Here is a 17,516-nt window from a genome sequence, read left to right on the forward strand (position 1 = left end):
TTGATTCATTTGGCAGCACCTGATTATTGGTTATTGAATTACAATCTTCATCTCATTGTACATATAGCAGGTCAAACCAGTTGAAACAGAACAATAAAGCATATTGAAAAAGGAAAATAGACAAAACTCTTGGAATCTAGGAAGAATGAATTAACTTAAAAAATTCTTTGAACTTATTTAAATGCACTGGCATGTAGCAAGTTCATCTGCCTAATTGTGCCAAAGGTGACCTGGAAAGGCAGTTGTGGGGGTTTTGTTTGTTTGATTGTTTGTTTTTTATTTGGGTTCCTGCCTTTTTTTTTTCCCTTTTTTTTTTCCTTTATTTTGCTTCTTTGACTTAAAGAATGCCTGAAAGACATTTTTTTTCTTTGCTTATTTTGTTTTCACTGTTGGTCTTTTTACACTAGAAAGCCAAATATCCAGTCTGTTATTCTCTACTCCGACTTGCACTTCTGGTTATCTGGGGACACAGCACAATTATACCTCTCTGGCAAAAAGACCGATTTGAAAACTTTCTCATCTTGCCCAGTCAGTTCACTTACCCAGTCAGCAGTGATGATGTAACTGAGCCCTGGGCTCCAGTGATGTAATCAATCTGGTTTTACACCACATTCTTGCAGAGGGTTGCATTGGCACACCTAAGACAAAAGGAGAGAATTTCTTTTATGGGAGTTTCTGCCAGACAGAATGTAATGTTGAAGTAATGCCTCAGTGATACTTGCTGTTCCGAGGTTTTTTTCCCAGGAAACTGTGCTGAGTCAAGAATACTTTTCTTTCTTTCCCCCTCCCCCAAATGTTATTGAATTAAAGGGTTAATAGCAAGTGTTGTGGTTTAACCCCAGCTGGCAATCAAGTACCATGCAGCTTCTCACTTTACTTCCCCCTCTTTGCTTTACTTCCCACCCCCCACCTTCAGTGGGATGGTTAGAAGTATTGGGGGGGAGGGGGAGGTAAAACTGTGGGTTGAGCTAAGAACAATTTAATAATTGAAATAAAGTAATATTAAATAATTATGATAATAATAGTAGTAGAAGTAGTAATGGAAGGTGAGAGGGGAGAGAGAGAGAGAGGAATAAAATCTAAGACAGACAAGTGATGCCTGGTAAAATTGTTCACCACCCACTGACCAATGCCCAGCCCAGTCCCTCCCAGCCAACTTCCCACAGTTTATATACAGAGTGTGATGTTCTATAGTATGGAATATCCCTTTGGCAAGTTCGGGTCAGCTGTATTGGCTGGCAGAGCCTGGGAAGCTGAAAAGTCCTTGACTTTGGATAAGCACTACTTACCACAATGATGTTCTAGTTGTTGCAATCAATATTATTCTCATAATAAATCCAAAAACACAGCACTGTGCCAACCGCTAAGAAAAAACAAAAAACAGCTGAAATCAGGACAGCAAGTAAAAGTTTTCAATATCCTGATTACAGTTCACTTCGTTTAATTGCTTTATTTCCATTTTCTAGACCTTTATTTGTGATGTGTGGACCTTGGTATTTCTCCCTAGTCTAGTAGTCTGGATAGGACTAAGAATTTTTATTTGCTAAGAGAAGAGGGGGGAAAAAATCAAGGAGAAGATAAAAAAAAATTATATTATTTTGAAAAATAAAACTTTCAGGCCTCATTTTTGTAAAGAAACAGAGAAAGGGGCACAAGCCCAATTTTTTCTCCTTTGCAGGTCACCTTTAATGAAAAGAAACTGCTTCAAACTCCTAGTGACAACAAGAGGGGTCAACAACCCTTGTGTTGTAACTTCATTTCTCAGAAGATAATTGCTTTGAGAGGCAACATGATCCAGAAGAATAAACACAGCATTGGGAATCTGGAACTTCTATGTTCAAATTCCAGTTCTGTCAGTAACTTGCTATGTGGCTTAAGGCAAGTTTTGTGCTAATTTTCCTCTTTTTTTTGAAGGGGAAACTGGGACATAGTTCTACATATGTATTTTCTATCTACATGGCATGTAAATACTTGCTTCCTCTTTGACTTAATCTATATTTACCTTGTGTGGGTGCAGAAGTTGTTTCGTTGGGTTTTTTTAATGAAACTGAAAGCAAAACTAAAATCTAAAATTTTCTTCTTTTTGCACCTGCAAGCAGAACTCTGTCACTGTGACCTGTAGGATATTGCAGTCTTCAGATACCTTGAGGCTTTGGTTTGCAGCAGTGCTCCATGTTGACAGAAATGGGTGGTAGTTACCTAAACAGTATCTGCATAAGCACGTTCGCTATTTTTTACTACCAAAATCCCCTTGAAGGTGGGACTACAGAGGCATTGTAAAGGAGGAATAAAAAATGAAATAATGTTATGAACATGTGAAATGGTGGTGTATAACATTCAAAATTTTCAACGTGTTGTTCAAATTGTGGTCCCATAGCAATTTTTTCTTGTGGGTGTATTGACTCTGGGCAGAGAGGTTTTGGTCTGCTGTCATGTTTGTTTTCCTGAATTAATTTTTTTTTCCCCTAGATCTCTTGGGTAAAGTCCAAAGAGCCCCAGGAATTAACAGGCCACAGTTTGAAAATTATTATGCATCAGTTGCAAATCTGTTCTAGAGTAGCTTTTCTGATAAACCTAACTGGAATACTGTCTTTAAGTGGTGATGCAGAGATTCTTGAGGGAACTCTGCTGTGTGTGCTTCATGAAACTCTTAAGCAGGGGACCAGAAACTGAAATTAAAGCTGCTGTGTGAGCTGAGGGAGGCTTCTAAAATCAGAGCAGTGCTGATCATGTTCTGTCATTAGTAAATATTTCCCAACAGCATCTTGCATATAGTAAACATTGTATGGCTTCTAAGGGTGCAGTGACTGGCAGAAAGTAGTGGTTTGACTTTTATCGTGTCGGATCAAGATTTTAGACTAACACTGACAAAATGACCTCTTTCTTTAAAAAGTCACATTTTTATGCAGTTATTTATAGTGTTCCTGTACCTTGGGCAGTTTTCCATTCTAATTTCACTGTTCTCACAAAACTGTAAAAGTGCACTGATGATGTATGAACAATAGCTTGTATGTATATTCCAAACTTATTTTAACAGCTACCTTTTCCTCCTCTCGTCAGGTCTGCACAAGCTGTGAAGACAATGCAGAAGCGCATGGTTTTTGTGTGGAATGTGTAGAATGGTTGTGCAAGACCTGCATCAGAGCTCACCAGAGGGTTAAATTTACGAAGGATCATACTGTGAGGACAAAAGAGGAAGTATCTCCAGGTAACACACCACATTTTTTTTTTAAGTGATACACTTCAAAAATTGTATTCCTGAATCCTAGTAAATGTAAAAGGACAGATTCATTTTGATACAGCCCTTTGGTGCATATGAATTAGTGGAACCATTTTATTTTTCTGGCTGGTAGTGGATATGTTTTCGTAGTTTCCTGCCTTCCAGTCACTTATTTCAATTTTTGTTGCTAAAGGCTGCAATCATTTGAGCAAATTATGGTGTTTCTTTGAATCTCCATCTAAGTGGATCTCTTAATTGATGCCACTAACGAAAGAGAAAACTTATTTCAAGCGTTAGATGCATTAGAACATAACTACTGAATAGGAAGACTTCACTAAGGCTGTGCCTATGAAAGCTGTTTTTCTGTCAGTTTTTTCCTGTCAGATAGGCTGTAAAGTTATAAGAAAATCCTACAGGTAGTTTTTTTGTAGGAATTTTTTTTACATAGATTTTATCTCTCACCTGGAGTGATTGCAAAGTATTGTCTAGACTTTAGAGATCACTTGTAGAAAATACTTTTTTAGGCATTTGGCTCCTCTAGTTTATCTAGAGGTCTACCAGATGGTTTATATGAGCTTTATTGTTGTATTCTGCAGCAAAAGGAGCACTAATAGATTGTGTTTTTTCAGCAGTCTAATAATAAGCATACCCAGTTAGCAATGAAGTGTGCCAGAATTCATGTTTTAGCTAAATATCTTTTAAGTTTGACATATTTTGCCTTAGAAATGAAAGGGAAGTACGCTATGAATTGGGGTATTTTTCCTTAGTAGAATCTAGGATAATTCAGGCTGAAAGAGACCTTAGGAGATATCAAGTCGAGCCTCCTGCTTAAAGCGTTCAGCTCAGGGCAGTTCAAGTTGCTCTGGGCTTTATCTGTTTGGGCCTTGGGAACCAACAGTGGTGAATGTGGTGTACAGTACAGGCTCCCTGAGAATCTTGGCTGTTCTGTAGTAGAAAAGGTTATAGTTCTATTCACTGAGAACCTGTTTTGTTTCCATTTTTTCCCATTATTTCTTGTCTTTTAGTGACATTGTAGGACAATAATAAACATATTAGGATGTTGACAAACACTTTACCAGTTCTAATGCATCCATTGGACTTGCATGCTTTTTCTTGTAAATATATGAACTTTTGTATGATGTTTATAAATTATTATATATTATTTTAAATATTTGCATTATAATAGAGATGCATTGTCATTCCACCCATAGGGTGAATTTTATATATAATGTGGGATTCAAGTTCTGCAATCTGTTGCTCAAAAGGTATCTTCCTCCATGATACTTTGAAGATATACACTGTATTCTGTATCCTACTTTCACATGGGGTTAGTCAAAAGTGAGTACTTGAGGGTATTTTCAGGAAAGGACAGAAGTAGTGGGTAAAAGTGGCTGATGGACTGTTAGGCAGAATGTGACTTGGTGGTAGGAATGGCCTCAGTTCATTCAGGCCTCCCTGAAGGATGCAGATCTGAAAATAACTTCTTCCAGATTTCTTGCAAATAAGTAGATGAATGGGTACGGAAAAAAGATCTTATTGATCTGCAGTGAATGATGGGCTACTCTGTGAAGCCAGTTTTCCCTGCAGCCACGGGTGCCCAACCTGACTCTCAGGAAATTAGACTTTGTTGGTTAAATTGTTTTAAAGAACAGATTTAATTTCTATGATCTGGTGGTGTTTCCTATGCTCTGTAATATTTACTCGCTAGAAACTGAAGAGAGATCCCTCACATACTTAGAAGGGGGTCCTGAAAGGAAGTTAGTAACTCCTGCTTATTACATTCTGTATGTTTTACACTTTGGAATGCCTGTGTCTTGATATCCTCAACCCTCCTTTCACCAGTTCAACTGAGAAAGAAGACAGAGCATGAATTAAGTCAGTCATCTCCTCATCTCCATTTAAGAAAGGAACTTCTAGTCATGCAGTGTTTTGCAGCTGCAGCAGTACTGGCAACTCCTTTTTTTAAATAGTTTTATGAGGCCATAATAGATTATGGTAATAGGTTCTAGACATTTTCCATGAGAGAGGGTGCTAGCTCCATGCTGGAGCAAGAGTGAGACATTGCAGTTTAGGCTTACAGCTGTTATATTCTTGATTAGGTGGCCCGATACACACTTGTAGCATCTAGGGGAAGAATATGGTAAGAAAAACCAGGAGAATGCAAATCTTTGATAAGTTTAGGAGACTGGCTAACATCTTCCTTTATTCAACAGAGGCGGTTGGCGTGACCAGTCAGCGACCAGTGTTTTGCCCTTATCACAAAAAGGAGCAGCTGAAGTTGTATTGTGAAACCTGTGACAAGTTGACCTGCCGAGACTGTCAGTTACTAGAGCACAAAGAGCACAGGTATCAAAGCAAAGCATATGTTTTATGCATCCCACTTATAGGAAGATAGCTTGACGCAGATTGTAGTTCTAACTGCACGGAATACAGTCAGGTGAAAAAAGTGCAAAATAAAATTTTCTGCTTGGAAATGAAGCTGACAAATAAACAGAGATTGTATCCAAAAGAATGTAACTGATAAGTGTGTGTTAGTCTAGAAAGAAACCTAATTCCTCCAGTTTTTAGTCTAGCGACTTAAACACAAGACCTTTCTTTTACTGTCAAGTTATTTGGATAGAATTTGTTGCTATGCAGCTCTTCAGAGAGTCCTTAGAAAGCACAGGGGCTGTGTTATGCAACTATACACTTCTGTGTAATTTCTCAATTTGTCCTTCAACAAGATGGTTATATAACAGAACATTACCAAACAGTCTCAGAATGGAGCAAATGGGAAATTTTTTCTGTGAAGAGCTCTGAAGAGCTCTTCCAAAGGAAGAGTAAACCTACAGTTTGGCTAAACTGTACTTTGACAACACTATTTATAACACTCAAATCTTTGTGTTGCTGTTGTTTGGTCATCTCTTACTGGTCACAGAATCTGAAATGCAGAATTATATACAACTTCTGAGTACAAGACAAAAGTCTTGCTGGTTAAAACATACAGAAGTGGTCTGGGACAGATGCACTCTGGTTAAATACTGATATGCTTGCTATACTTGATGCAACCACCCAAAAAGCTTGCTTGCCTGACCAGGTGAGCATCAATGGGTTGGCCACTGTTGCTCCTTGGAACAGGCTAAACATTGCTCTTGCACAGTTGCAGTCTTCCTCTTGCATTCTCCTTTTCTTAGGATTTATATTCCTTTTCTTTCTCAAATTGTTGATGATTTCAGTTCCTTGATTTAAAATGTTTCAGTTCCTTAATTTAAAATCGGTTCCTTGATTTAAAATGTTTGATTTGAAATTAAAACTTCTGCCAACTCAGCAATCTCTCTTCTGTTTCTACATCCTTTTCTTGCACAAAGTAATAGCTTACATGTTTTTTCACGTTCAAAGTGATGACTACATCAAAATATTAATTTTTCTTTTATTAAAATTAGGCCATGGTCACACAATATCCTTTCATATTTATGAAAATCATAAACTCTGCCCCCGGTATTACAGGAAATAGACTATAGAATCAAATATACTATAAATAAAATATATCAGCATTTGCCAACATTTGCTTCCATGATGACAGTTAAATTTTGGACTTGAGCAGCACCTTTCTTCAGTTAAAGATTTTGTAAGGCACTCTGCTTTTTAGCAAGTATATCACACCTTTTGCATGTGTAAATACCCAATGGTTTTTACTACAGGTACCAGTTTATAGAAGAAGCCTTTCAGAACCAGAAAGTGATCATTGAGACACTAATCACCAAATTGATGGAGAAGACTAAATACATAAAATATACAGGGAAACAGATCCAAAACAGGTATGTATCAGATTTTGAGGTTAAAACTGACTGAGGGCAATTTACATACACTGTAATTTCTTGAAATGTTTAAATTAGTTTATTTTGTACCTCTAGCCTTTTATTCCAGAAAGAGAAATTCTAAAGTCTTCAGTTCACTGTAGTGACTGGTTCAGTGTGCTTGGTTGTGTTAGGTAACTCTTCTGCTCAGCCTGTGGACTTAATGGGCAGCAGTTGCTTGGGTGCAACAAAACAACTTATGCAATAAAGACTATAGAAGGCAATCTTAAATGCTTCCCCACCATCAGCACACTTACTTTCTTAGTGTAGATCCCTCTTAGAAAGGGAAAGGCTATGACTCATGCTTTCATAATGCTTGTGCCACGTATTTGAAAATTTATGTAATGCTTTTGAGCTTGGGGCTTTGTTCATTCGGTACTACAAACCTAGCGATGGCAGAGCAAAGTGCAAAAGGAGTTTTGTCTTAGTTGGTAAAACACCTTGCTGTGCTGAGCCAGGAGAAGGTAACTGCCTAATATTTGTTCTGCCTGCTTTGCTAGAAGAACATTGTCTTGTTCTGTTCTGTTTACTGGACCAAAATTTTATTATAGAAAAAATGCTAGGATGTAGACCATAAGGTCAGGTAAACTAGGTGTTTAAAGTAGATATTGGAGGCTCAGAGCCAGGATTTTGCAAGCTTGAGGAATCTGGGTCACCTAACAAAGAAAGTTGAAAAGTTCAGCCCCAAGGAAGACAACCGTGGCAACCACCAGAGGGATGAAGGCTCACTGTCAACCACCACAGTGAAAGACTGTGCATGCACCAAAGATGATTCTGGAAAGTCTCTGCCCAGAGACTAGCCTACTTATTAATATGTATATTGTGGGATGTAACTATGTACTTAAAAGCATACAAGATAGCATAAGTTGCACTTTCAGGCTGAGCAAGTTTTGTGTGGTGCGAACCGCCTTGCTCCCAGCGTTGCAATAAACAAATACCTTGCTGCTTAAAGATGCAAAGTCTCTGAGCAGTTCTTTTATTCCGAGTTTTTGTGGCATCACTAGGAGAAAAATAAATCTGTGAAATGCAATCTGCAGTGGGCCTTTGTGACTGCTCCTTCAGCAGAGTTCAGAGGCAGCAGTACCCAGGGAGATTCAGCACAGTACAGGATGCCGAGTGCAACTTGAACTCTTCCTTCATCTTAGCAGTAGAGGTTTTCACAATATAAGATTCTGCTTTGCTGTTAGGAGTTGGAGCACTGTTGTTGAAATTAGAAAATCTCCTGGTTTTGTCTGTAGTGGAGTGCCATTCTCCATTAGATGGAAATTAGACTTAAGCAGTTTTGATTGCCATGGACCATTCCAGAAATGTGCCAAACAACTGAAAATCGAGAATTTCAACTACAATGAGCATTTAATTTTTATCAGTGACAGATGTCAGTAATTTTACAGACTTATGGCATTAGAATTTGCCACCAGTTAATTAATTTTATCATAGGTCACTTACTTGCTCTTTCTGTTTCTCCTAGTAATTTTCCTGACTATAAGTATCTGATGATATATGTATTAATTGGTGCATATGACCGAGAAATATTGTAGTCTCAGCAACAGATTTTTTTTTAATCCTATGTAGAGGGTGGGTTTGTGAGCTAAAGAACATTATTTTCTGTTCTGTCTACTTACAGAATTCATGAAGTGAATCAGAATCAAAAGCAGGTGGAACAGGATATTAAAGTTGCCATATTTACACTGATGGTAGAAATAAATAAAAAGGGAAAAGCTCTGCTGCATCAGTTGGAGGTAATTTCATTTCTAAGAAACAAAAATGTCAGTCTTAATATTTTTTTTTCTATGTATTCACATTAAAGTAAAAAACCTTTCTAGCACTAGTCCCCTGTGCATGTCCTGTCACAATTCCAAAGTGGAGGGATGTTCTGTACAAGCAACTTGAGCAGGGGGGATTTTGGTGGAGGAGAGTTTGGGTTTTGAGGAGTGGTTGCTGTTTTGTTTGTATTTATTATCTGTGTTCTCTGCTTTGGGAGTCAGGGGCTTCTCTGAGCCCAGTTACTTTCTCTGTGCTTTTGCAAGTCATAATTCTATGCATCATATATGAAAAGTGTTCCCATCAGAAATGTTCATAAATTCACCAATCTGATAGCAAATCACAGCATAGAATTCTCTAGAATGAATACCTAGAAAAATATTACCTCCAGTTTTAAAATGTGTGTATGTATGAAGAGACACACACACACACACACGCGCGCGCGTGTATATATATGAAAATGTGTTGTGAGAGAAAATGGGAATTAGCACAGAAAGTCCTGATATCCTGAATAAACTTATACTGATTTTTCTGTTTGATGGCTACATCAGGGGGCAGCTAAGAGAAGAGCTAAGTGAAACCACTTTACCATTGTGAACTACGAATGTGAAAGCTGTTAACTGTAAGTTGAACCCTTTGACTGGAACTGCTTTTCTACTTGCAGACTCTGGCAAAAGAGCATCAGATGAAACTTCTGCAGCAACAACAGGAAGTGGCAGGTCTCTCTAAACAGCTGGAACATGTCATGAATTTTTCCAAATGGGCAGTTTCCAGTGGGAGCAGCACAGCACTCTTGTACAGCAAACGCTTGGTAAGGTTAGGAAGATAGCTCTCTCCATTTACTTAGAGACTATAGTTTAGGCAGATACCCATGCTTGTCAGTAGTACTAGGGGATTAGAATTTTTAATGACTTTCTACTAATTGGAATATTTATATATAGTTTTTCATGGTTTTCTCTTAAACATAAACACAGAATATTTCTAATAATTTAGCTCTCTGGTCATGATTTTCTCCTCTTAGACTGCCATAGAATTGTTGTAGGTCTGCAGAAGTAGGAGCAACTCCTTTTCAGTGGGTTGAAAACTATGAAGCCCTGAAACACTGGGAAAAAAAGTTGTGTGTCCTACGTCATCACTGCACTTCTTTTCAGTAATTGCTACAGCTTCAAAGTTATAAGCTTATAAGCTGTTATATATCACAGTGTCTGATATCTAGCATTTTCATGCAAAAATTACTGTATTTTTTTGTTCTGTCAGACTCGTCTCCCACTGAAAGTTTTGCAGAACATATAAAAATGAAACTGAGGCTTTTGTTTGTCCATGCAAACATTTGCAAAGCTAAATATTTCATTACTATAATGACACTTGGGATCTGAGTGCATGTGCTCTCACTAAACTGACTCCTCAGAGTGAAAAGAAATCCCAGAAGATTCAAAATAAAAAACAAACCAAATGCTGACCATGATCTGTCCAAAGATTACTAGACTGTACTAGCCTGGTAACAGAAACCTGTGACTATGTGGAGGAAAGATGCTAGATTTGTTTTTACCAGTTCCCATAACCGACTCACAAAGTTTTTTCTTTATTTTCTCATTGCTTAGTTGAGAACCTGCCAGAGGATTTTGTGGGTTTTGTTTTGTTGGTTTTGAGGTTTTTGTTGGTTTTTGTGGTGATTTATTCTTTTTTTGATATCCTTTGTTGATACTGCAGGCTATAGCAAATAGTGGAATATTACTTGGTTTTATCAACTCCAAGTAGTTAAATTCACTTGCCTGCCTTATATTGCCTCAGCAAGTCGTATTTTTTTAACTGAATAGAGAAAAAGGACATCAAACTGAGTCATGTTGATATAATTGCTTAGTGTTGCCACAAAGACTCTGCTATGTGGGTAAGAAAACCAGTAGCATTGAAGGCATCTTAATTATATAAACATTATGCAGTTGAAGAAAAGGACCATCCAACCTATAAAGCCTCACCAAGTGTGAAATATTTTTGAAAATAACAAATTGAGCTTTAGAAAGGTGATGTTACTTGGGAATTGAGTAGCTCACCTGTCTGTGGGCATCTGGAAAAATCTAATCCTGAACAGTGATGCATAGAGGAGCACGTGAGACTTCTGATCTGGCATATCCAACCACTTCAAACCAGGAGGGTGGAATGCCCATCAGACTTAAGTGCAGTGTTACAGCTCAGAGGCTGTACTTCAGGGAAATAGCACACTAAACTGTTTGCAGGAAGACAGTTTACCAGCCTAGTTCTCCAAAACAAACTAAGCACTGTTAGCTACCACTACTGCTAACGGGAGGTAACTAGTCTAGTCATGAATTTATCTACAGTTATATGTGTGTACACAGTAATAGGAGAATAATGGAGCAAACTATGACAAGAACTACCAGTATTGGTAATGGGACAAAAATTTCTATAGTGCCGTATACTTGATTCTGGTAGCGTACACAGAAATCCTAATAAACCTATATTCAAAATAGTAGTAGTGCACTTAAAATTTTCCATGGTCATTAATAAAACTTAAGTCTTGCTAATTTTGTTTATCTGGTTTTAAACTGTCCTGCCAAAAATTGAAAGAAAAACTTGTAAACTGGAAGCTCTTATAAAATTCTGCTGCAGAAAAACCCAGTAGACTAGTATAATTTGAAACAGTTAGAATGATTTTGCTAAATATGTCCCTTGAACTTTTCCAGGAAATAATCTATCATTCAAGAAAACAAGTGTTGTTCTCCTCAAGTTTTTTTATTTGTGTCTGCTGTGTGTGATTCTAAAATCAGTGCCTGTTATATTTCTGTATATTAATGCCTGATATTTCTAGTGAAGCAACTACAAGAAAACATTTTCTTTCTAGGAACTAGATTAATACTGAGCATTTGATAGAGTATTCTATTGTGTAATCATAGTCCAGTCCTTTGGAACAAAAGCATTGGGAGAATCTGAAAGTATCTGTGAATCTGAGAGTTTTCAAAGACAGACTTTATAAAAATCTGTTCTTTGGCTGTCTGAAGAAAACTTAAATCTAGTACAAAGGAAAATTCCCTGCCATGATACTTGTTGCCAAATGGATGGCATACTTTTCCTTGAAAGAAAAATGAATGGGCAAATATAGATTTGGGGGGGGAAAAACCACAGCAATGGTTACGTGAATCTGTATTGCACTTGCAAGTAGTTAAAGTTATTGAATGTAATGACCAAGTTTGTGGGAGGATATGTATTTCTACAGGGAAGAACTTCTTTGGGTTTTGAGGCTGTAGTTGATTTCTTTTTAAAACTACGTTAGGAATAAGGGAAAGATGTTAAAAATATCTCCTTATATGTAGCTTGGACAAGTGTCTCTATCTTTAACCTCAGTTCTCCAGGGGCTTGTTCAGGAGGTTTTTTTTGGTTGGTTTGTTGTTTTGTGTGTGTGTGCTGTTCAGATACATGGCTCTGGCCACAAAGGAGTTTTTGTTCCTGTTCTAGATTACGTATCGACTGCGGTATCTTCTCCGAGCAAGGTGTGATCCTTCACCAGTGACTAACAATACCATCCAGTTTCACTGTGATCCAAGCTTCTGGGCTCAAAATATTTTCAATCTAGGTACGATAAATTTTTATTAGGCCTTTGGTGTCTTGATCCTATTTTTAAAGCAACTTCTTTTTTTGTGAAAATAGGTTCTGCGTTATTCATTTCTCATTTTACTATGTTAAATTTATTTCCTTACTTGTAGGAAACATTTAAAGTGGATTGCATGGGAAAAATTACTATTTATGGATGTTTATGATAAAGTATTAACAAACTTACCTTCCTTGAATGGTATATGAGATGGTGAAAATTACAGCTTTCAGTTTTCTGATCAATACACATAACTTCGGGCTTCTGAAACAAGGAACACAGTCTGTAACCCTACTTCATATCCTAAGAGAAAGGGTTCCAGAACTCTGTCTCATTCTGCATCTTTCAGCCCTTTCTTCTATTCAGTCCCATCCTCCCAAGCTCAAACCCATAGCAGCAACATAATATAGAATCATAAAGTATCTCAAGTTGAAAGGGATCCATAAGGATCATGGAATCCAACGTCTGCTCCTCACAGGACTACCTAAAACTAAACCATATTACTAAGAGGATGATCCAGAGGCTGCATGAACTCTGGCAGGCTTGGTTCCATGACTGCATCCCTGGGGAGTCTGTTCCAGTGACCACACCCTCAGTGAAGAACCTTTTCCTAATGTCCAGTGTTCGTTTGCTCCCTTGTCATGCCAAACAATAAGCCTTGGAAAACTGAGATGAAGAGAAGGGGGAAAATGCCAAAGAAAAACAGAAGGTCAGGGAAGAGAACACTAATTTTTGGCAGTTGTATGGCTTTTATATGGTCTTTCCTGAAGTTGTGGGGTGGAATTCAGGACGAAGCGCGTTTTTAACAGAGTTGCAAAAGTATTTAGTCTTTATTAACATAATAGATTTTGAGCTCGTCTCTAAACTGGTCTTTACATTTTTTCTTACAGCTATAAATTGCTGCTAGGGTTTTATTATACTGGTGATTTCTAGGACCAGGAAGCTTTGCAATTAGCCTGCTTGTGTGATTACCTGAAAGCCTGAGTTTAATGAATCATAGAATTGTTAAGGTTTGGAAAAGACCTTTAAGATTATCAAGTCCAACTGTCGACCTAGCACCACCACCAAGTTCACAATTAATCCATGTCCTCAAGTGCTATATCCACACATTTTGTGGAAACTTCCAGGGATGGTGACTCCACCACTTCCCTGGGCACTCCGTTTCAATGCTTGACAACCCTTTCCGTGAAGAATTTTTTCCTAAGATGTAATCTAAACTTCCCCTGGTGCAACTTGGGACCATTTCCTCTTTTCCTCTCACTTGTTACCTGCGAAAAGAGACACACCCCCACTGCACTGCAACCTCCTTTCAGGTAGTTGTAGAGAGCAATAAGATCTCCCCTAAGCCTCCTTTTTTCCAGGCTAAACACCCCAGGCTCCCTCAGCCACTCATAAAACTTGTGCTCCAGACCCTTCACCAGCTCCATCGCCCTTCTCTGAACAAGCTCCAGCTCCTCAATGTCTTTCTTGTAGTGAGGGGCCCAGAACTCAACACAGGATTTGAGGTGTGGCCTCACCAGTGCTGAGTACAGGGGAACGATCACTCCCCTGGTCTTGCTGACTCCCCTGCTCTTTGTGACAGGATACCATTGACCTTATTGGCCACCTGAGAACACTGGTGGCTCATGTTCAGCTGCTGTTGCCCAACACCCCCAGGTCCTTTTCCATGGGGCAGTTTGTCAGCCAAGAACATAAAGCACCCTAGGAACTCAACAAACTTAGAAGCAGGAATTAAGGGTCTTAGAGGTCTTCTAGGATTTTGACTGCTGTCATGGTTCCTTTCTCTCTGCACTGTTAGTTTGATGGGCATTTTTGTTTTTCTGTCATGTGCAGAAGGCTTTATGAGATACCTGTGGGACCTTTTCTGCCTTTCATCAGAAAGTGCTCTACCAAGGTACAGAGGTGCAAATGTACGTTTCTCTACAAAGTCAGAGAAAAAAGTTGGCAGTACTTTGAGGCAAACCAGCTCCTTTTCCCAGACATGAGGACATTGGATGGCAGCAGGGAAATTCTCCCAAGTTCCTTTTTTATGAATAATTGTCTTTGAGAATTGAAAGTGAAACTTTTTTCCAGAAACAAACTGTCAAGTTCTGTGATGATAGCTATGAACTGCTGCTTAACTGAGGTGATGTTTGTCATGAGTTGACTTTTTCTTGTGTTTGGTTTAGGGACTCTTTTTTTGTATATGTTTATTTAATGAACTGCTGCATTTTTCCCTGTTCACTTTAACATTGACTAGACCTGTTACAGACTTAATAAAGGTTGGTGGGGGTTTTCCATTGTGTTTACCATATTTAATACTTTTGTTAATGACTGATGTGGTACAATCATGACTAAAATTTAAGCAACACCAAAATTGCCAGATGTCAGTATGAAATCAGTGTTATTGACATTGCCTTGTTGCCCTTTTGTGCACCACAGTGTGTTGGCTATGCTCCCTCTCTGCCTATGGCTAGATGGGGAAGTAGAATGATGCTACATGCACAGTTTCTCAGCTCTTGGGATGAAAAAGAGGAGTATAAAATGCAAGAATTTTCCTCCCCCTTCAGGTAATCTATCCCCAACTGAGTCAGGCTAGACTGCACAGGATCCACAGATGAGGACTCATGGATATAAGAAGAGGAGTGGCAGAGTGATTTCAAATTGTTATGTAACAGGGATTTACCAACTGTCATGTAGTGCACCCGCCTCATGAGATGAACTCTCCTGGGAAGCAGCTATAAATCTCTGGGTGAGAAGGGAGTATGAGATATTTATCTCCCACTTGTATTGAAAAGCTGTTGTGCAGCCTTCCGCAGGTCATTGGAATTTTTTGACTCTTAGTCTTGGACCATATTTTTGTCTCTTTCACTCTGTTTTAAAGAAAGAAATTGTCATTGTCTTTTCCTCTACAAGCGGTGGGCTATTTCCTTGAATCAAACAAACTCTGTTCTGGTTGGAATTCATGTTTCTTGGATGAGGTAGCCAGAATTTTGTGTGAGTTTGGTGTAAGCACACTATATATATCTTCAGATAACATCTCTCACCCATCATTAATCTCTAAAAGTTACTTGTGTAGTCAAATTTCCTTCTAAGTCAGTGGAGACATAAAACATCTTCTGGAGGGTGCCCATCACATCCTAGAATTGGTGCTGTATAGCACTTGAGAATGCCCTTTGAATATTTGAGTATTTCAATATCCATGATGTTGACTCAGAAGCCAAAAAGGATCACAATATCTTTAGGTTTTATGATACAGTTAAATCTTTTTATCAGATGATTAGATCAGGATACCCTTTTCCATTGAAATTTCACTTCCTTGCTCTTCTGGACAGTCCAGGACACCTTCCCAGGAGAAACCACTGTATAGAGGAGGCTGCAGCAGAAGACAGTTTGCTATAAAATGCAACCTTTTTTTTCAGGGGAACAAGCAAAACAAATGGAGTCCCTTATCTCATGTTTATCCATTCTTTCCATTACAACAACGAGCGGTGACCACATGTTATAAAAGGATCTAATTATGAAAAATAGCATTTCTTCTAACTACCACTGATTTTATTTATTTTGTTTAAAATAGGTTCTTTAGTAGTTGAAGATAAAGAAACCCCACCACATGTGCCCAAGAGCCCTGTGACGGAACCAAACTTACAGCCACCAGGCAGCTTACCTTCAAACCAGCTATCTAAGTTCCCAACACAGATAAGCTTAGCTCAGCTCCGACTCCAGCACATGCTCAGCCAGGTCATGGCTGAGCGACAGCAAGCTCAACGCAGAGCAGGTCCAGTAGTTTTACCAAATCCAAGAATGCCAGGAGCCATGCAGCAACCTCCTGCTTCTCATCAGGTAAATTATGATCATTTCCAGAGAAGAGTCTCTTTTTTTTCCACTGCACTGAAGGAGAAAGTAAGGTAAGATAGGGAAAAAAAAAGAAAAATTATATCTAGATACATAATTTCAGATAGCTTCATCTTCAGCACATGGCTATTTAGGTGGGTTAGGGAACATTTTCTTTACTGAGAATTGAATGGGCATTTTAAATGTGCCTGGGAAAATGTGTGGTAGCACTCGGCCTATGTTTATTCATTAAAAAAAACAATCATAGAGTATCCAGCCTTATAGAGTGCTGAGCTACCTTTTTGCATTTTGGTCAAATGATCAGAAAGTGAATCTGTCATTAATTTTTTTCCATGTCTATTTTGCATATTACGCAGTGATTCTCCCACATAACTTTCAAAGCTGGAAACACTGTCACTGGCTCTTGTGATCTATCTTCCTTTATTACATCAGAATAATTCAAAACTATCTACTAGATTTTGGTTTTAACATTGAAAATCAATGTGTTCTGTGATCATTCAGATAAATAGTGTGGTACTATTTGTTTGCATATAATTTGTGAAATTTGCAGAGGTTCAAAAGGACCACTTAGTAAAAAATACCTGGAACATTGAATAGATATCAGCTAACTTGCAGAACTGGTTTTTTGTTTTTATGCAGGCACCTCCGCGCTTGATTCATTTTCAGAATCAAAGCCCCAAGCCCAATGGTTCAGTTCTTCCTGCACAACAGATGAGATTTCCCCAAAATCAGAACCTACCAAGGCAAGCAATAAAGCCCAACCCATTGCAAATGGCATTCTTGGCACAGCAAGCTATAAAACAGGTAGAGGTTCTATCCCTTTTCACTCGCCATGTAGAAACGAAACATTAAATGTGCTTCTTACCATCTTTCATACTGTGCTTCTAGAGTGCTTTTCAATTAGAACAGAGACTGAATTTTTTCTCTATGACAAGATACCCACAGTTTTGCTTAATGAGGAAACTGTCAAGTTTCTTTCATTTTGACAGTTCTGAGCAGCTGAAGCGTTATGAAAGTGATCCACTGTGTGTGCTGTGTAGGTGTTTTATTCCCTTGTTTGCTATTACTGTGGTTTCTGACCTCTTACGCAAAACTTAGCATGGCCATGGTCTGCACACTGCAGTCACTGAATAGACAAAAAAGAAAATCCCAGTTGAGCTTGATGTTAGTGACTTCACCAGGAACCAGGTAAAACCTTAACTAAAAATCTAAAGCAGCCACAAGTATGGCAAATCTGAACTTGTACAGGTGAGGAGAGAAGAGA

At 38.4% G+C, this 17,516-nt stretch overlaps 1 protein-coding gene across 1 annotated transcript in view; it reads left to right on the forward strand.

Annotated features, from left to right (window-relative positions):
• The window catches only part of TRIM24 (tripartite motif containing 24), a 57,845-nt gene that overhangs the window by 26,023 nt on the left and 14,306 nt on the right, over nucleotides 1-17,516 (forward strand). Inside the window, exons 3-10 of the mRNA XM_064654758.1 lie at nucleotides 3,061-3,208; nucleotides 5,434-5,566; nucleotides 6,901-7,017; nucleotides 8,681-8,795; nucleotides 9,482-9,628; nucleotides 12,286-12,403; nucleotides 15,975-16,240; nucleotides 16,892-17,056. Coding sequence (XP_064510828.1) covers nucleotides 3,061-3,208; nucleotides 5,434-5,566; nucleotides 6,901-7,017; nucleotides 8,681-8,795; nucleotides 9,482-9,628; nucleotides 12,286-12,403; nucleotides 15,975-16,240; nucleotides 16,892-17,056 — 1,209 coding nt within the window. The remainder of the gene's footprint in view (nucleotides 1-3,060; nucleotides 3,209-5,433; nucleotides 5,567-6,900; nucleotides 7,018-8,680; nucleotides 8,796-9,481; nucleotides 9,629-12,285; nucleotides 12,404-15,974; nucleotides 16,241-16,891; nucleotides 17,057-17,516) is intronic.

The sequence above is a fragment of the Pseudopipra pipra genome, chromosome 5 (genome assembly GCF_036250125.1).
Source record: "Pseudopipra pipra isolate bDixPip1 chromosome 5, bDixPip1.hap1, whole genome shotgun sequence".
Lineage (NCBI taxonomy): Eukaryota > Metazoa > Chordata > Aves > Passeriformes > Pipridae > Pseudopipra > Pseudopipra pipra.